The sequence below is a fragment of the Gallus gallus genome, chromosome 3 (genome assembly GCF_016699485.2).
Source record: "Gallus gallus isolate bGalGal1 chromosome 3, bGalGal1.mat.broiler.GRCg7b, whole genome shotgun sequence".
NCBI classification, from domain to species: domain Eukaryota; kingdom Metazoa; phylum Chordata; class Aves; order Galliformes; family Phasianidae; genus Gallus; species Gallus gallus.
In genome coordinates, this window is record NC_052534.1 from 56145598 (window position 1) to 56167174 (window position 21577).

Here is a 21577-nt window from a genome sequence, read left to right on the forward strand (position 1 = left end):
ATATGATTCTATGAAAGAAGTTGGAAAGACCCCAACCTTTATTATAAAATTTAAACCAAAGCAGTAGGACAGCAGATAAATTTCTCATTTAGGAATTATTAAACGAGAAACTAAGTACCAAATATGCTCCCACTGAATCCCAGAGCAAAACTGCTACTGACTTCACTTGGAAATGTACTTAGACATTGAATTTTGTATTCACGTACATACTTTCAGCTCTTAGTAAACTAAATGGAAGTCAAGAATGTGGTCACAAAGGGCAGAAAAAGTTAATCCATCAGATGGTGCACCACAGACCTCAAGCCACAGATACATTGCCTTCATTATCCCAGGTGGCCCCAGCTCCAAGAGGACATCAAGACAGCAAAGGATGAAATCCAGGGCAAATCTTGAATTACTTAGCTTTTCTGAGTTACAATCACAACCGTTTGACTTAAGTTACCTTTTATGGTCATCTCTTTAAATTAAAGCCTTTGAATTTTTGTGAAACTTCAAAAGATCTTCTAAATAGAAGCAAGATAAAGACAGACAAAAAGCACAGAACACCACTAAATTTGTAGAACATCATACATTGTGGCTCAACAGTTTACTAATTGACAGGAAGATACCCATCTAAAACAATTACTATTTCACCTGCTAAGAAATATGAATAAACATACCCACATATGCAAAATACAGAATTGAAATGTCTTCCCTTTTCATCATGGACATGAATTCAGCAAAAACAGTGTTTGATGAGTTTATTTTTAAAGAATGCATGGCCTCTTCTTTTTAAAGAATGAATGGTCTCGTCCCGACTTACAAACCCAATGGCATGTTTTTCAGAAGTGAAAAAAGATTCAATGAAAGTAATTTTTTTCCAAATAAAATCAGAACTGTCTACACAATAAATAAATAAATAAACACTTAAAAGTCAATACTCAACTTTGCAGAAAAGGGATAAAAGAAAAAAGTGAAATTTGATTAAGTAGATTTCCCTGTGCTATTCCATAGGATTATCATTAAAACTGAATTACCAGATTCGTAAACCCTGATATTAACCCACATCTAAATTGGGGGGTGAAAACCTTCCAGATTGAAAAGCAGTTAAAATTAACCTAGTCATTCTCCCTTTTCAAAGCAGCTCCTTCTCACTGAGTGCTTTCTGTCTGCATTTCAGTTTGGTATCACACCACACCACCATGCTGCAGGTAGTCGGCATTTGCCTATTGTTACCGTACCTGGCGTTCGGAGGCTCTGACACATCTGATTCTGTACACGTTTTCTTTACCTGCAAAAGCAAAGGATTTTCATAGTTACTCACTTGAAACACAACTTCCTTGCTCACCATTCACACACTTACATTGCTTAAAGTGGATGCAGCTCTGCTCGCCATGATCTCTATAAAATACTTCCCGCTTTTTACAGCAGCAGTATGCTGTACTAAACAGTGTGTTTCATTATTATCCCATGAACAGCTGCCAACTGCACTTCCCTAGGTTCCATTAGTATGTAAAATGTTCAGCTAAAATAGCTTGGGAGTAGCCCAACTGGGAACAAAGAAACCAAAGAACCAGGTTCCCCACTTGGAAACCAGAAAGCCATACTGTTCTCAGCAGAGTAAAGAAACGTTTCCCCAATTGATACAGCTTCTGTTTCCTGCTAAAGCTCACAATAATAAACACCAGATTCTAGGGCAAAGTGCAGTGCTAGCTAAATAATTCATACATTAATTTTCATTTTTGCGAATCTGCTGGTTGTTAAATGTATAAGGGCTGCTCCAAAAATAATGCTGACTCTTTTATGATGTCAGCCTAAGATGTCAGAAGAGAATGTTGGTGGTATGACAGCAGAGGCTGAACCTTCCCACCAATATTCCATTATGTTTTGTTGCCATGTGACAGATGGCAGCAGAGGGACATCTGACAAAATAGTTTCTGATATAGACGCGTGTAGGAAGCAAAGCTGTGTCACCGAAATCCTCCATGAAGAAGAATAGCACCCATAGATGTCCATCTACACTTACTGAATGTTTGTAGAGACCAAACAGTGAATGTCAGCACAGTGAGGTGGTGGGTGGTGTGATTCAGCATTGGTGACAGTGGGGCATCTTCTCTGGTGCACATTTTTACAAGCACAGCATGCAGGCTCTTGTTCATTGCTGGCAAAAATGCAGAGCTAATGGTGGTGACTGTGTTGAAGTACAGTGTTCTGTAGCTAAGAATTTGCTCTATAAAACAGTGTTATCGTGCTCTTTATGTCATAGTTTCCATGGAAATAAATATGAAACATTACTTTTGGAGCAACCAATGTATGTTCTAATGCATCTGTGAATATCACACACAGCATTTGCATATAATTTTGCAATATATAATTAATACAGTACAGATAGTTTAATTAATATAATTATACTTATCATTATAAATATTTATTACTGTAATGAATTAATACAATATATAATTAATAGTAGTTTGCCTTCCATACTAATTTTGCAATACATTGCTATTAGCCATTTAGGGGTGAAAAAAATACATCACTTTCCAATGAAAATAGAAAACTGTTCTCTGGCAGACTAGCTATCTCTTTGGGATCTTTGGGATTTCCTGCAAAAATTTTACTGTGCCTTCTGGTAATCTAAATTTTTTGTACTTTCAGCAGAGAAACAAATATTTTGCTCACTTGCGTGCTAATGTAAAATCCAGAGCTGTGTGGGAGGTTTCAAAATTCCATTTTAAAGCCATCTAAAAATATTCATAATCATTCAAACTAATTTCATATGACTGACACAATGCAAAGGATATTTCCATTACAACCCGCATACGCTCAATAACAGTTTTTGAAATTAACTTGCATCAAAAATAGTGTTCTATAACTTCCTGCTACTTTAAAAGCATTTTCAAAACAAAACAAAACATAAAGAACAGTTATCACTGTGTGTGGCTTCTATTGAAGCCACTGGCAAAATAGTCACCAACTCAAGATAGAAAAAGTATTAGCTTAGTGATAAGTATTTTCTTTGAATACCGCTACTGAATGCCATGAAAAAAACAATTAAATAATTCAAATTCATGGTTTTACAGATGGTCATTTTTATTCTTCATTTGAGTTCTAGATACTGAGCAAATGATATAGCTGCAAGTTTTATCATTCACAGAAATTAATTTTTGGTAGCAATAATCAAATTTTCCATATGAAAAGAACTTAAAACTGTCTTTACTGTCTTGTTGTTATCCAAAACACTGACAAAGAAGAAAATGCAAAGGATCTTCTAAACATTTTGTTTTGCTTGATTTTTGCTACAAAACTTTCTCCAGCCTCTCCAACTATCGCTTTCATCACCATTAGTTTTCAGCCTCCTGGATTTCTTCACAGTTCATAGCATGCTACTCTATGGACTCTGGAATTGCAGTGTATCATGGGTGCATAATGGTGTAGAGGCTCACCACGAGGGAAAATGAAAGCCCATGTAAGCCCTCATGAACAGTCAGACACTAACATCACTGCTACAGCTTTCTGCTCACTACATTATTATTATAGTAACATTAGATTCAAAATATAGTATAAAACTTGAGATATAAACCCATGACTGATTACCACATAAATGCTACAAATTTGTGTTAAGGTGCCAACAATAATAATAACCATCAGAATTAGAGTCCCAACTGTCAAAATTACAACAATTTTTCAAAACCTAAAATCAAAGTCATTCAAAGAAACTGAAATGGAAGCAGCCCTTCTTTGAGAGCCACCTGTATTCTTGCATAATCAGACTGTATCAACAGGAATTTACAGAGGGACGTGGCTAGAAAAAAACAATCTTTCAATTTTGCATAATAATAATATTAGATTGCAATAAATGCATCTAATTAACATAGGCAGTAGGAAACACAGTAAAGCTTTCCTCTTGTCGTGTTAACATACATTTACTTTCAAGATACTTTTGCTATTTCCTTGCTGATAAATCCCTGATGACTTGTCCTACCCCTGCTAGCACTACTACTGCATCTTGTTTTGATCAACATTAAATAAAGCAAGTTAGAAAGATTATGTTCTACTTGTGTGATAAAAATAAGAAAATTAAAAAAAACCAAATTCTTACACCTTAAAAGTGAGTAACAGAAAAGCAATGGTTCAACTGTATCAAAAAGACTCACCTCCTGTGAGGTGAAACAAACTGCGGGGAAAAAAAAATACAAGTACTACATATTCAATAATATTTTAAAGAAAACAAAGTACTTAATAAAATAAGAATATTTGAGGTTTTCTACTTGGTGTATAGATGATGCCGTTTGTCTGTGATCATTTTCTGAGGAAGTGTGCGCTATAAGCATGCCATATATACGTGTCTTTTCCTTTGAGACTGAATGCAAACTTCATTATGTATCGTTGGATCCCCCTTTCAGAGAAAAGATTTAATAAATAAAAATGTTTTTTCTTAAAGGAGGAACAGGCATGTGATTTTCTTTCAAGTGGCTGTGTGGATTGAACACCCAACCTCTCTTTAGGACTACTCAAGTAGCAAAACACATTTTGTTATTCATAAAATTATGCCACCCTTGAAGGTGAACAGAAAATCACAGTGAAAACTTACGATCAAAGGCTAAATATCATTACCTTTGTCTTCAGCTGCACTATTTTCCCTCTTAATCTGCTTTAGTGACTGTTTTCAAAATAATTAACTTTCACTAACACCACATATATTTACATTCTCACGTGTTTAAAGTAAGAACTTTTTTCTTTAACCCTACTCAGTTTTCTTTTTTTCTTCTCTGTTTATACAGGTTTTCTCACCAGTTATATGCATGTTGAGAACCATTCACTACGGTGGTAAGATATCAGTTTCAGTTGTTTTTGAATTTTACCAAAAGGTGTTGAAATCTCCTACCCTAGCTGCCTACTACAAAATGTTTGAAAATTTTCAGCTAAAAATACTTAAATCAATTTTTTTTTTAAGAAAACAAGATCTTTTGTTTATTTTTTGTCACATAATTATGCTGTTTGGAGGCTTTAGTGCCTGTAAGTTTTGAGACTGAACCCCAAAATTGAAAGTGCACAAGTACAAGGTGTACTGATGCCCAGGAGTCATCATCTCTGTGAAATGGCATCCAAATCCGTCTAGCTTTATATGCTTCTAAAAGCCATTAGTGGAGCCCTGTTTTATTCCAGCTTCTGAATTTCTCAAGATCCAATCTGCACTGAATACTCTCCATGTAAAAGATAGAGAAGCCAGGTAAGGATTAAAAATCACTTCTCATGATTTCCATAAGCACCTCTAGCATCAGGAAAGCAGCTGTCCCTCTTTAAGTGGTCAGTCCAATGTCTTCCCATGACAATAACCAGGCAACATCATAGAATAGGAGAAACATCCTGTGGCCTCAAACAGGATGAGGAATAGAGGAAAAATATACACAGGGAGGAGGGATGGAAAACGGGGAGCAAAAGAAGACAGGGATCTCCAGGGAGCAATATCAGACGAGTGCAGAAGCTAATGTAGGGATGGTATGGGTAGTGGAAGAGTACTGGAGCTTGCATGGATGGGACAAGGTAGCACAGTTTGCTCCCATTGAAGATCTGGGAGTAAAAAAATCAGAATGACAAGCTCCAGCATTCATCACAAATTCATGAAAGTCACTAGTAAAGGCTTTAGTGACCAGTCAGCACAGAACAACAGGCTGTTTCTGGTATGCCATCTGCTCTGCAGACCTACTTAATGATCCAAGCTGGGGAACTGTACTTTGAACTTACAAGATGGCGCACAAATGTTATGTTTATCCAGAAAAATGAAGATCTAATTTATCTCAAATTGAAGAGGACATTAGTCAACATTTTATACAATTTCTGCCTTAATCTCTGCCTTCATTCTTCAAATTTAAAACACAAACACTTCTTAAAAGTGTCTTATACTTCATGCTGTGAGGGCAGCATGAAAAAGAGATACATTTATTAAACACCAAAGAACCAGGATTCAAGTTTATTAAAATATCTACATGACCAAGAATGATTTTATATTCACTGTGGAGTTTAGGTACTTCATGTTCAACAAATATAGGCTGAGGAACATAAGGAGAAAAATCTAACTACACACTCTGAGAAAACTGGAAAGTCATGTATGTCATGTAATAAGAGCTGCACCATAATGGATAAGAGACTGGATTTCCACAGACCATATTAATTCTGCTATTTCCTTGTTTCTGATGTTTTCCTTTGCAACATTAACATCCTTTTAACATGATTTTATTGGACCTCATTACACTAGATGTTAAAACATGAACCGATCCAGGTCTGTGAGGTGATCTCGCACACACACTCATAGTATTAAACTCATAATGCAACACATGTGAGAAATCCCTTCTAGCACTTACTGTGAACACAGTTGAAAAATCTTGCAATATCAGCAGTAAATTATTCTGTCAGTTTATCTACCGAACTCCCTCACCTACCGCATCAAATATAGCTTTGATCACCCTGCCCTCCCAAATTGGTGGGCATGCAGTGAACAGTGCCTGCAATGTCTTGGGTCAGAATGAAGTAGTTCTGCATGCAGGAGCCACGAAGATGTAACATCAAGGAGGCAAGAGCGAAGGGCGGAAAGTAATCTTTGCAGACATAAAGACATCTCAAAGCATGTCTGCGTGCCACCTCTGGCCTGGAGAATGGACAAACCAAGTGCACTTGGTGTACTGTCTGGATGTTTCTCTACAGTAGGTTACCTCTGTGTGAAAGCTCACCAGCCCTATTCACCAGCCAGGGGGAGGTCCAAGTCTGTGGAATGAGCAGGGGAGGATGGAGAATGTGGGGGAATATTTTGATGGAAATAAAAGAGTTCAAGATATCTATACAAGTGTAAAGAATAGTTGCTCATAGTTCAGATATTTTTTTAGATGCTGACTTCAACAATCTTTACATATACCATTATAACCATCAGGATGACAAAATCTATAGTACAGAGACTGTCTATATAGTGTCTATTATATCAAGGATTTTTCTTGCTACCGTGACACTACACACTTCATTACTACTGCAACAACTACTACTACTACAAAAATTAAAAATAATTTCTTGAACTGCAAATACAGGACTAAGGCTGGCACAAATATACAGTACAAGATTTAGTAACAAACTGTAGACATTGTGTAAGCTTTCAAATTGATTTTAAGAAAATCTACAGATGTTATGGAGAATTAAGCATTTTATGGTGGCTAAATTCAAATAATACAAATGCTGTGTATATATGTGAAGTAAATCTCAGTGAAGGTTCTGCAAAGAAAAACATAAATGCTAAAGTCCCCCAGAGAAAGATATGAGAAAAATTCTAAATAGTCCCAAATTCTCAACTAATTTCTTCACAGTAAATCTGTTCTGTTTCACTTCCATAGGTCTCATGAGGATTTGTTACCTAATCCTAATAATAATAAAATTTTATTATCCAAATACATATAAGCAATTTATATGAAATTGTAAATAAATAATGCAGTACTTCAGTTACTTACTCTCAGATTTTAACTTTGTTTCTGACTTAGCTAGAAACAGAAATATTGATGCTAGTGTTGAGTGACAGAACTCGAAGAAATAGAAAAGACTTTTCTTACAATTTTTCACAGCGTAGATCTGTACATAGTTATATTTTACTTGGTATCACTGTGAAGCAGATTTATTGTATCTCAGTAGATCTAAAAATATAACAGATCTAATCTCAAACTTTTTATAAGGATCAATTTAAATTCAAAAATAGATCAAATTCACTAGAGTGAATTAACTATTATAGGATTTTAACTATTCAGTAAACTTTTCCATTTTCTTAGTAATGAAATTGTTGTGCTGACAACTAAAATCAATTCCAATCCAAATATATCCAGTTTGCAACATGGTGAACTTTTGTTTGCCTGTTTATGAAAAATGACAGTAAAATGGAAATTATTTAGAAGTTACGGGTATGGAAGGAGACTACTGAAGTTGCTCTTTGTACTTTATGTAATATGTGAAATGAGTTTCTTATTTAAAGACAACAGATATCTTTCTTTGCCTTTCAGCGAGGGAGAAATAAGATCATGCTAGATGCTGTGTGGGAGCATTCACGTATGACACTGAGCAGCAAGACAAGGCAGGAATGGGAACACAGGAAGCCATTTCTGCAGCACCATTGATTCCTTCTATTTTCCATACATATTCCTTTCCAAAGATAGACATATTTATGATGAAATATATCACAGCTACCCTCCTGTATTCCTCTCTCCTCAGAGCAATACAGTGGTAATGCTGCTGTGCACACCAGCTAGTGAACATTCAAGCTGTAAGGAAAATTCCAGAGAGAGAGAATATATCTGACATCATTTACCTGCAATTTGGACATCTACATCTAAGCTAGTCACCTCAAGCTTTCTTTACACCTAACAGGAAGAAACAGATGTATTTCACCTGACCTAGTGTGGTCTTCCATGTCAAATAGAGATGATTTATGAGTAATGGTTGCTACTCTCCACTGAAATCTCTAGAGGATCTAAATGATTAGCCAGACATTTGCATTATGTAGACTACATAAGAGAGTAAATATCATGTTTTATGTACAGTTTATTCTACATATACCTCTGCAAACTTCCTCCACTTCCCCAAGAAGAGGGATCATACTCAGATAAAATCTTTGGAGAAGGGACAGAAAATCCTGATGCTTTATTCCTGCTCTTTTTGAACGAGCAATGGAGAAAATGCTGATGAACAGTGCTGCCAGGCAGCGTGCACTGTCCCCACATATCTTGTCTGACTCATCAAGTTTTCCATGAAATCCTTCTTACCTGCTGCACTGACTAAAGTAATGAAAAGAAGTGGCTCCTGCTATATTTTCATGCTTCAGAGCCTCAGCTTACCTGAACCAGTCATTAACTACTCATTTGAAGAAGGAGCTATGAATGACAAAACATATATTAATCTGTTAAATGCTTCCACTTTTTGAGATGACACTATTGCTGGCATGATATTTCAGATCTCCTGTTCAGACACCTGTAGCGTGGATGAAACTTTGACAGGAACGAGCCTATGAACAGGACAAGAGGATGCAAAGTTGTGCTATATTTCCCACAGATCTCATTGCATCAGGCTGGGATGATGAGTGTTGACACACTGGAGTCCTTTGCTGATGTGCACCGTACATAGGAGGCGAAGTAACAAGGAGTTTAATAAATCCAGGTAAATAACTTATTTATATTACTTATGACCATAATGATTGCTTCTTTCACAAACACTGCACAGTCTTATGGCTGACATAAGCCCTTGTACTATTTAAATCAGAAGGATATAGCTAATATAAAACTGCTTTTGTATTTGCAAAGTTTTACAGAAAGAGGTTGCATTAAGATGTATTAATGGCATAAAGTGATAAAATCTGAGGCAATCTTACCTCCTCAATTTTCTCATTCATAGGCTATCTTTGGGGTCAAAAATTTCCTTCCCTGGCACATTCTTACCCGTGGAAGGGTTTTCTACATGTTTGTTTTTGCAACCTGATTAATGGGTTCACTTAGTTCAGAGTTCTAAGCTTCTTTCAAGTTTTTTTTTAATACCTGAAAACATTTTTAAAACACATTTTAAATTGCCTTTGGCACAAGTGCACTTTCAAAAATATCAAAGGGTCTGACGGTCAAGTCATAATTTAAGCCATTGGACCCTGTAAAATACAATCTTCTACATTCTGAAGTGCATTTATACATGCACTGTGGGGAAAAAAAAAATCACTTTTTTTTTTTTTCCTTTTTGTTTGTTTGCATTAGATGAAAGAAGGAAATATGCCTTCCCTTAACTGCTGGGGCAGGCAGGGCAAATGCCATACCACAATCACACTTTTTGTTTCAGCATCAGTTACCTAATAGCTCAGAGCTCACAGAACACTTTCCCCTGCCCTGTTGGGAGGATGGGTTATCAGGCTGGCTCCTTTCCCAGAAAGAAAGAAGGAAAAGGAGTAAACCCCAATCAGCAGTTGCAAAGGCAAGGAAGCTCCACCAGCCTGGAAAGGGGAGCAGCTCACCTACTGTTCGAGTCAGATGCAGGAGTAAATTATACCAAAGCACTAGCACTGGAAAATCTCTCTGCCACCCATCTCCCCTATTTCTTTCTCCTTTTCTCACTCCTTCTCCTTCTCTCTCATTGTATTCCATTTGTTTTATATAATTATTAAAAACAACAACACATGAAGATAAGTCTACGGCCTTTTGTTTTCTTGCCAAATCTGCAGTATGTGTCAGTGCAGGTGAATCTGCAAATGCATCTCTGATGCTTCCCCAGTATCCACAAACTAGAAATTAGCTAGAAGATACTGGAAAATGCTTCCTGTTTTTACTCTGCTTATGATCCCATGATATCCTCCAGACTTGTTATCATTTTGAATTAATTTTAAGTGAATGCTTTCTAAAATCTCAGCATTTCCAGTTATCATTGATCTCTTTCAGCAGGAAAAAAACACCACAGTGAGATACAGGAAAAGAGCCACACTATGCAATGCTGTCTAGATTTAATCTGATTTCCTAGCGCCACAGACATGTCATAAGCAAAACTGGTGTATCAAAAAAGCTTTGGAGTTATCATTTAATATTCAAAGGAATAACAAGTCGTCTCCTGTTATATGCATAAAATTCAGCACCCCCTCAGAATACCCAAAGTTATTTTCATTCCTCCTGCTTTTCAAAACTAACCAGGGCCAACAAATGCAAAGAGAAAAAAAAAAAGTAAACTTTGAAGCTGAAATTTAAAGCAATGAAAGTCAGGAAGTTCAAAAGTTAATGTTCCTATGGCTGTGTTAACTTGGACATGTTGCAAATACATCATGCAAATACTTCAAGCTATTTTGTTAGAGGTATATTGTACTGTGCAATAAAGCATAATAAAATATACTGTTTTCATATGGAAACCATCTTGTACCAGCAACAGTACAGCATACAACGCTAATGCTGATTTCTCTACCACAGAAGAAGTATCTCTATCACAGCAGCTTCACTTTCTGAGGATGCTGATGCTTCAGTGGGATCCAGCATTCACTCTGGCTGGTCTAGAGTTTACATGCTGACCTCTCCCAAGTCTTCTCCCACTCCAGAAAATAACCTCTCTTCCTTCTAATCTCAAAGAACACTTGCCACAGCTTTTCCATATCTCATTTAGAAGAAATTTAAACGCATGGACTTGTTCATTGTCTCCTCCTTTCTATTTTTCACTATTTTGACTTTTACCTAGGAGACCACCAATATCCAAGTGCCTTTCACGTGTGCAGTAAACATGATCACATCCATCAAATTTCACAGATGATGAAACACATATGTAAAATAACCTTCTCTTATTAGAGAAGTTCTTCTAACCCTCTGCTCCTTTGTTTGTCTTCTGTATTTTTTAAATACATACAGTTATGTACTAAGGTTAAAGGTAATTAGCTCCCAGAAATGTGCTTTAGTCTTGGTCAACAATCTTAAGTTTCTTAGCTTCATAGAGGTCATTCCTTGATTTCCACTCAGGATTGGGAATGATCCATCCCCAAAATCACCAGCTGTAAAAAATAAATCACCCCGTAATCTCTCTTACTGGTGCATACACATCAGCTACATTCTTTATCCCAGAGAATAAAAGTTCTGAAGACAAGGATTTTGGTTTTGAACCATATTCAAAATGTTTGTGGAATGTAGTTTAGGGAAGATCTAAAGTGTTTACAATTCTCTGACACGATGAGAACTTTATAGTAATTAGATTTCAAGCATCAATGCCTTTTGAATGTCCAGAAAATTTAAGAAAGGATTAACACCTGACTCAAATCACTGTGCACTGAAAGCATAATACGTGGGTTCAGCCACATGACAATTTGTTTCACTGATGTTCCAGCGTTCCTAGGCTGAGAATTGAAATGCTCAATTCTACATGGTAGAGACAAACTCTTCCAAGTGTAGTCACTCATTCACCAGTATCACTTTCTCTTTTTCTCAGATACACTTTCAGCCAGCTTTGCTTCACTGTTGGTCTTTTCTCAAACTCTGGGCTCCTATAACTACAGCAAATGCAGCCAGATGCAAAAGCAGGAGATCAGCATAATCCCTACAGTGTCTGGCAGCACAAGTCATGTTGTATGACCAGTTCAGATTTTCATTACAACTTTTAGTGTATCTATTAAGGAGGGCTCAGGTCAATTCTGTATCTTTTGGAGTTCTCTTTGTGTCTCAGGATAGACAATCATATTCAGTAGATAGTGTTGTAAGTGAAAGAGTACTAGGAAGACAGGAAAATGTAACTGATAATTAATTATTCACAGATGAAAAAGATTATCTAACTTACCTAATAAAGCAACTCTCTTCCACATCCTGAGCTGAACACAGATGATACAGAAAATATCAACTCAACTTAAACTATCTTGTAACTGGCTACTGGATAGCTTTGCTATGGTCAGACTCAAGAAATAGGAGGCCAGACTCCTGGCTTCTCCAGCTCCAGTTAAACTACAACATGTTTGACAGAAAAAAAGGCAAATTCCTATTCTGAATATTGATTATTTTTTTAGAAAGCAAGACAGTAATTCACTGCTTTCCTTCCCAACCCAGAAAAGTAGAAAAAATGTCATTTGTATACATATACTAAGATATGGAAATGCAAAAGGCATTGACTAACTTCACTTTCTGCAGGAAACGATCCAGTCCTGCCTAGATTCATACGAGCTTGCGTTGGTTTCTCTCATTTCAACAGCAGTGAGGGTAACAGCAATGGCTCACTGAGGCTGTGTCACATTAACTTCTCTAGCAAAAGGAATTCCCTGAGCAAATGAGTCATCAAGCTTGAGGTAAAGCTACAAAGATTTAACCAGCAGTCTAAATCAGAACACAGTGGTTAGGCCCAGTATTCACATTTCAGAATAAAGAAGGTAAGCATGTGAATATTCCTTTGTAGTCTGAGGGGAGGTGGGGGGGGGGGGGGGGGGTAGGGGGATGCTCAATTAATACCAAACAGCAACAGGTGGATGGAGCAAGTAGACAGGTTGGAGGGAGGACAATCATGGTAATATGAGCAGGTAACATGAACACAATCTTAGCTCAGCATCTGCCTACCCATTATCAGCTGGCAGAGTCCTGTAGGCATTCTGGAAGATGGGAATTAGATGGAGATCAAGATAAAACAGCATTCAAATGAAATTTAAAAAACACAAAGCCAAAAAACTGCCCTGCTCTCCCACAGCAATCTTTCTCCTGATGGTTGACCAAAGATGTTCAGCCATAATTATCTGGATTTTCAACTGGTAATATCTATGAATTATAATATAAATAATTTATTATATGAAAATAGTCCAAGATAAAGTCATCTGCTAATTGTACAATGACAGTATTTTTGAACAATACTCTGAAGTTATTCAAATTAAAAAGGCATACTTAAAATACATACAAATGACAACATAAAAAAATCACACACACACAAAAAAGTATGTTCAAAACTGGAAAAAAAAAAGTGGAAGTAGAGAACGAAGGTAATAAACATTCTGCCTTGAAAATTACTAAGTCTTCTGTACAGTAAATAACTGCCCTTCAGTACCACACATTTCAGTTCTCTCTCATTATTAGTTTTACTTCCCTGAAGATTGTAACAGTAATTTCTAGCAGCTGTTGTAACAAAAAAAACTTACATTAGATAACCAAAAATCCTGACAACCTACTTGTATTAGAGCATGGATCCAAAAAAAATTCTCTCTAGCTCAAACTACTTGTTGGTCAAAATAAGACAATCAGTTTTTTATGGCCCACATGTTGTCGTAACAAAATAATTTGCTTGAAGAAAGATAAAGTGACATGCAATGTTGCATTATAAAAACCCCACAAACTCCACAAGTAGACATGATTCAAAGACATATTTATGTGAATTTGTATTGACATGCAACAGAATGTAGTTAGCTTCTGGCTAGTTTAATTTCCAGTGCCTCTAGAACAGTTTTATTAAAGTGAAGAAAATGCTGCTAAGAAACATGTGGAGAAAAAAGAATAATAATCCATGAGGCAAACTGCAGATAAAGTAACTTCCAGTAAGTATACAGGAAAATACACACAGTGTACACCTATTTACTGTATGCTAGTAAGTAGCACAAAAGGAAAATATAAGCTAGTGAGACTACACACACGCAAACATACATAAATATATAAACATGTTTATATAAACATGAATTAATGAACAGTTTACCTGTTCATTATATATTCATACATATATTTATATGATATTAATTAATGAACAGGTAAACTCCAGGTACACTTGCAACACAATGCTCATTAAAAATCCTGTAACTATCACAGTGTTAAAATGGTAGATGGGGAAAATAATCCTAGAAGGATAAATTATTAATTTCATCTACATAGAGGAATGCAATATTTGCTTGTATACTAGAAATAATAACAATAATAATAATAACAGCCACAATTAGAAAGCATATTAAAAATACTAACTGTTCTTTTTCCTTTCATTTTATGCTATAGTTCTTAACAATAACCGGAGTAGCAGTGTTTATAGTATAAGGATTACAAATAAATCATAAGCCATTACCTAATAGTACATTTTTCATTATTAGTCAATGGGGACAACATCAGAGATAATATAGCTATTAATATGCCACAAAAAGAACCACAAGATGCCTCGACAGATCACATTTCAGCTCATATATAAGGCACTTTCACCTCTTTTTTCAGGTTTGAAAGTTTAGCTGGTTTATAGTACTATACTACTACAGACTACTATACCCAAAACATTTTTCAAATTTTTCATTAATAGTACTATTCTAAAATGCACATTTTATTTTTTCAAAATGCTCTGTGAGAAAAACAGTAAAACCAGCTTTCCAGAAGCAATTATCTTCTTTTAATTTTTTTAAAATTCACACCATTTTGTTTATATTTGCAGTCCTCCAGTAAATTCCTTGACCAACAGGCAGTTACTTGAAATAAGGCAACCCTCCAGTTTATTTTGCATGGCTATATACACATTGCAACTAAAAAGCTCTTTTGTTTAGCAGAATATAACAAGCAAGATTCCCTAAACTCTGAAAGCAGTCAAAGCAAAAGCAGGAGACAGCTTAATAGTGAAGGATTAATTTCGTACAGCAAGGTCAACTGTCAGAAAGTATATTGTGGGGCATCTGCCACACTCTCTCCCACAGCCTTTCCAGGCACATTCGATGGAAAGAGTATGCACACTGGCCCCTCTTTCAAACAATCAAGCAAGTGTCCTTTGTCTCCTGCCCAAATGTGCCAAGCCTCCTGCATCTTTTGACCCCCCCCCCCCCCTCCCTTCTGTCTCCCAACCTGCGGTACTGGAATGTTTTGGCCACAAGGTTAAGAAAGATTCCCCCATTCATCACAACCTGCCAAGCACAACAGGGTCACAGTCCCAGTCACAGTCCTGCCGCTTTGCTAATCCGGCCTCAGTGCAGGCATGAAACTTCAAAGATCTTTTGCCACAGGCAAAAATTAGTCCTTATTTGCTTTAAAATCCGAGTATCAATCAAGTTAAACTGTGCTTCAGTGGAACGAACATTCTGAGCACTCAAAGGAGTGCCTACGTTTGGTGCTCAGTTCTGGCTCTAATTGAATGCAGAGCTCACCTGGACCAGCAGCACAAATACTTCAAGTGCCCCGAAAATCTAACTGTGAGATAATTCCTGCTATCCAGAAAGTAAGCCCTGGTAGAAAGAATGTACAAGCATACAAGAAAACATAGCTGTGCACGTGTGTAAATAACTGTGTATAGAATCTGTTCACGTGAAAATGCTTCAAATTATTTCCCCTTCCAATCTTTTTATTTTCAGTTATGCCATATGATCAACCAGAGTTATAATTGTAAAGGTGTATAATTGTAAAGTTCTGTTAATGGCTTTTAAACATTCCTGAAATTAGTTCTAAAGAACAATTACAGATTAATCACAAGAACACACAGTAAACATGTTTCATATTTAGTAACTAAATAGTCAGTTAACTCTAGCTAAAATAATATGCAAATTCTAATATTCTAAGATACTGCCTACCACTCAATCCAATGCAAAATAAAATAAAATAAATAGAATAATTATGTTTGCAATCAACTCAGGTTTCTCAATATATATTTTTAATTGAATCTTTTTTGGAGATAAAATGGAATTTATTTTAAAATGAGCTTCTTATAAAATCTTCTCGTTTTCTTCAGGTATTTACATGCAATTGAATATTGTTAATTATTAAGTCAGGGCAATTATTAATTATTGTATTAAATTAAATATTGCAGGAATAAACTGCATATATTTCCTGCTGGACTACCACAGAAGTGGATTTTTGGATTTTTACAATAGTGTAATTGAAAATACAGCTCATAAATTAAAATACAAAAAGAAGTAACAACTAACTAGAACATTATATTTACACACAGTTCACATAACTTTTATACATGAGTGCAATATAACCATGCTCTCTTTAATTTAAAAATACGGAAGTGATATGTTAAATTTTGAACACCTTTAACTAACATTTACCAAATAAATTATAAAATTCAAAAATTAAAACAAGTGTTATTCTTTACATTCTCCCCAAGTATACGTAACTTTAATAAAATTTAAGTATAGCTACTTGCAAAAGAAATGGTAGAAAATGAAGATTATTAGAAGACAGGCAATAATGCAAATCAGAGACAGATAGCATGTATTGTGTTCTTCATTTGTTTCCTCTACTTTACAGTATGCTCAGATATTTTACCAAATCGTCATCTATTCAAGTTTACAAATTAACCTGAACTTCTAATTTCTGCAGCAGACGAATGAGCTTCCCTGTATGCAGACTCATACGTACGCAGGCTTGCAGGAACATACTAAAACACAGCTGTATCCGCAAAGTCAAATTCAAGTTCTTTTGCTTAAGATTATCACACATTCGTACCAGGTTGATGCTACTTGATTCACTGCAGCATTTAACAAGTTACACTAAGCAGTTCAATAAATCCAAAACTGTTTTGGAAAAACACACATTGGTGAGAAGTGTGTTTTTAATCCAGGAACTTAAGGTATTACTCTCTTTATGTATCTTTTTAGGATTTACCTTTCCCTTAGAAGATGAAGAAATTAAAATGGCAAGAAAGGTGGTGAGACAGTTAAAAGCTGCTTAGCTGGAGCTCATTTCAGAAAACTGTGAGCAGTCCAAGAAAAGAAACACGTAATTGGATACCGCTGCTCGCTGCTCTCCAGACCCCAGAAACAAAATCAAAGAACTTATTGGGTGTAATAACTTATCATACCTTTCTTCAAAACATGTCCCCTAAACATTACAGCTCCCTATAGCAGTAATGCATTTTTCTGTTGTTGGTTTTTTTTTTAACAGATGGACCAAGGCAGACTGTCTTTTTTTTCCCCCTCTGTGGAGCGCTGCTGGCTCTCCCAGCACCATGGAGTGCTGCTGACTGCAGCCCCTTCCAGGTCTCCCCGAACGAAGCGGGCCCAGGCGGCCAGGCAGGAGGTGGCAGCTCATGTCGCAGCCCCTGAGTGCAGCCGTGCAGCAGCACGGTGGCGGAGGAAAGCATGTGAACGTGACAGAAATGCGTGCTCCCACACTCCCTGGGCAAGGAAGTTTTTAATCAGAGTTTATGTTCTAGGAAAATGAGTATGTAATTACAAAACCCATTTAAAAGTTTGAAACATTCACAGTGCAGTAAGACCCACATATGAAGTCACTGACACATAACAATACAGGGAAAGCTTTGTACAGCCGGCCTTGAGGGAGTAGGAAAGATGCTTTAGTGTAATTACACTATAGCATTATTGGTTCCAAACAAACGTCTAATCAATTGAGAAACTGATTAAATTGACTCCAATGGAATAGACAATTAAAACCACTTTATTTCCCTCTACAGTTTTTGTATTTTAAGGATAATTAATTTCAACTTTGCTTATACCTAGACACCTGTCTCAACATACCAGCCTTTAAGTGTCCCTTAGAATAGTGTAAGCAAATAGCACAACCAAAAACTACTTAAAGATGTGAGAAAATGCAACGCCCACAGCACGCTACAGAATAACACCTTTTCTCTCTTACAGCACTTAACAGGTCAACTCCCACGCTAATAACAAGCTGCTCCCAAAACAACTAAGTACTTGAGGGATTCAGACAAATGCCCAACCTAAACTTCTGTTCTCCGGAGCAAATAAAATTAACAGTTATGATGTTCCCAAAACAAGTTTGAAACTACTGCTACAGAAATGAAAACAAAATCTGCTTTTCAGAATACAACCTGACCACACAACTTATACCCACTTGCATTTCCCATCATATCACTAAGTGACTACTGCATCAGTATCACAAATTGAAATCCACCATAACCTTACCTCATTTATCTCTGAAGAATAGAGTCGAGTTCCCCAAATATGTGAAGTCACCTTCCAGGACAAAAGAAGAAAAGACTGACTGTGATGTTTGGCACTAATTTACTTCCACTGTTCAGCATCTGAGGTGTCCAGACATTTTCTATGCTTTATCCATCAGCTGGCTGCAACTTTTTAAACTGGAAATACTGAATACACTTTGTTCTTCTCTGAACTGTCAGACTGAGCCTAGCACAGACAGGTTACTTAAGTTAACTAAGAAGAGATCTGGATAGTAACCACGCTTGGCTCTGTCCAATGGCTTTCCACACCCTTCTGTTTATAGTAAGATGACTTGCATTCAGAGGTCACCCCATCAACAGCTCCTGTCTTTCAGTGGGTATCTAATGCGCTGCATTTATCCCAAGGCTCTTTTAATGAAACCACCTTCCCATTCCTGCTTGCCTGCTGTTGCTGCGGCACATCTGCTCCTTATTGTACCAGGTCCTATTAAGTGTTAAAATACCCTACCTGGGCAAGTAGGTAAATTCTGCAAGTAACACAGATATTTATGAGTGTTAGCCTTGTCTGTGAATACACACAAAATAAAGTCTTTCTAAAGATCAAAGAAAGAATTTTGCCAGAAACATTCATCTTGCAAATAAAAAAATTCAGGAGGAAGGAAAATGGATACCATTGTTTGATCTGGACTTGAGAATTTTACAAATACTCCCCCAAAGGATAATCCTTATGCCTGTTCCAGATAATACTTACTTGAATATGTTAACACACTGGAAACAAGAGATGAGGAGTGTCCTCAAGCTCTGCTGCAAAACGACACAGAGCCAAGGAAAACAAGGGTCAAGTGCCAGGACCCCAGTGCAAACACAAAGTCAATTCTATGCCAAAAGAATACAGGGAAAAGATTGCTCTTACAAAAGTACAGACTGCTGGCTCTCATTTTTGTGCACAATATGCTACTGGCTAGTAGTGCTCAGCTGGCAACTATCTTTATACAACACTGCAAACCAAAAAGGCAAAGCTCAACCTCACATTTCTTTATTACGTTAGAAATTACTCATCACAACAGCTGTATCTAAATAAACTGCATCTTAAAATGGGAACAAGAGCATAGTGTTTGTCATTTTCCTTCATCAGTCCAATGTCAATAAAAATAAGAATTGAGAACCATTTCCAAATTTCTACTGACGCGTTTTTCTTCACTTCTTTGACATCGGGCAACACTTGTTAAATTCAGCTGTGCTTCACATGGGGATGTGAAACTGAAGATGGCACTCTCTCCCCATGCAAACTGAACCTGATTGCTGCTCAGAAATTCCCTTTGAGTGAAAGTTACACCTGCAGCACATTTTCAGCACCAGTTTTTGTCACCACTACAACATCCAAATGACAGATAGCTTGGCTCTGTTAAAGCTAATAAAACATGATTGATGAACTGGACTAGAAAGCCACGTCAGTTCAGATTAGGATATTTGTGCCATCATTTGACAGGTCCCATGCTTTATTATTAGAATCAACTGCCAGGTCTGTAAGGGCCACTAATAAATACTTCCATTCAGATTCTCCAGTGCTTTTTTTTTTTTTTTTTTTAACCTAAGCCTATTTAGGAAATTTAAGTGCAAAAGCTTTTACTTAGAAATTTTGCTTATTTTCTATAATATACTTGTGCTTAGGAATACAATGCACGTCCTTAAACAGGTGCCTGTCGGCTGCTATTATCTCATGCACCGAAAGTCCAAATAATCCTCATTTCACTGCATTATGTGGCACAATAAAGGCCCACCTCTTTGACAATGAAAACCCACTGGAGCATATATAAAGTACTGCGGAGGGCATAATCAGCTTTCAGATGTTGTTTTTGACATTAGCATTGGGCATAACCTCATTCTTAACTGCTGAAACAACTAATACATCAGACATGAAAGTCTGATGATGTTAGACAGGGAGCTTATTTCACCATCAAAAAAGGGAAACAAAAGAAAAGAACTAGCATGGAAAAGGCTGCCAAGGAAAAACCAAAAATCATAGAATCATAGAATTGCTTAGGTTAGAAAAGACCTTAAAGATCATCAAGTCCAACCACAACCTAACCATACTACCCTAAATATGACGACAGGTACAAAGAGCCCTACTGCTGAAAACCTTGGACACTGCTCTATAAAGTGCAGAGAGCTGTCACAAGAGTAGATGGGGAACAAAATTTGTTTTTTTCTACCAGGCATCGGGCAGAGGAAGAGTGGCCTTGCTTTGGGCTCCCCAGGCAGTTCAGGGGCATGCCCTTACCCCTTTGTACAGCTCCGTACACAGGAGTCTTCAGACAGCGTCTCCTCACTGCTTCACTTCCATCCTTGTGAGTTTCCCCAGCTGCTGCCACAGACCAACACTACTCTTCTCATAGAATACAAGGACCAAAGAAATGACCATCATAGTGTCAAATAACGATCAGATAATATAATTACATCTACAGAAGACCCTCTTTCTCAGACAGACAGGGAAACAACTAATTTGACTAAAGAACTGATCTATCTGCAAATTGAAATCACCAAATCAGAGCTACTTTCTTCATACACATGAATGGGAAGTTTCTTTGTACCTGTCCTTTATATCACTGCTCTAAAGATATACATATAAGAAAAAAGAAAACCACACAAGAATATAGCAGATATTAGTGAATAAAAATTGTATTCATTTGAGAAAATATGAAAGTGGGAAATGTGAAATATTTGGAATTTCTGAACTAGTTCTGCATCTGAAAGCATTTGGGTTAGGGTCACAGTAATGAACATTGCTTCAGATATAATTTTAATTCTCTTTGGAATGATTTTTCTTATTCTGCAGTTTGCTGTACACAGCGCTGTTCACGGTTTGCCTACAATAGGCAGAATACCAACACAAAAAAAAAAAAGCTCACAAGTGTTCCTTTACCTTTTAAGTAGCGTTACAAACTGTTCAGGACAAGAAAAGTTACAGTTGCTGTTACATCCATAGCTTTGCAGATTAATAAAAATGGCAGGGGAGGTAAGAGCATTTTCTCTACTTTTTCCTCCTTTTCCCTTTAGGTGAAGAAACTGGAGAAAATGTTTTATGTAAGCAGTAATCTCTTATTCAGATATCGATGGGAACATAACCTCCCCTTGAACACAGTTTTGCAGTTGCTTCGCTTTTTTAACCATTTGGATTTCATCAAACAGTATGTTAAGTACTTCAAGACAGATTAGATGGAAAGACACACAACTGCAGCACATTTTGTTGCTGTAGAACAAGCCTGTCTAA

At 36.6% G+C, this 21577-nt stretch overlaps 1 protein-coding gene across 51 annotated transcripts in view; it reads right to left on the reverse strand.

Annotated features, from left to right (window-relative positions):
- The window catches only part of EYA4 (EYA transcriptional coactivator and phosphatase 4), a 156760-nt gene that overhangs the window by 74232 nt on the left and 60951 nt on the right, over nt 1-21577 (reverse strand). For 34 of the 51 annotated variants that reach the window (XM_040696814.2, XM_040696815.2, XM_040696803.2 and 31 more), the window contains 2 exons: nt 18308-18358; nt 1221-1270 (listed from right to left, as the gene is read on the reverse strand). In XM_040696814.2, coding sequence (XP_040552748.1) covers nt 1221-1270; nt 18308-18358 — 101 coding nt within the window. Of the gene's footprint in view, nt 1-1220; nt 1271-18307; nt 18524-21577 lie in introns of those variants that run through there. The other 17 variants (XM_015284036.4, XM_046938491.1, XM_040696818.2 and 14 more) reach the window with 3 other exon arrangements.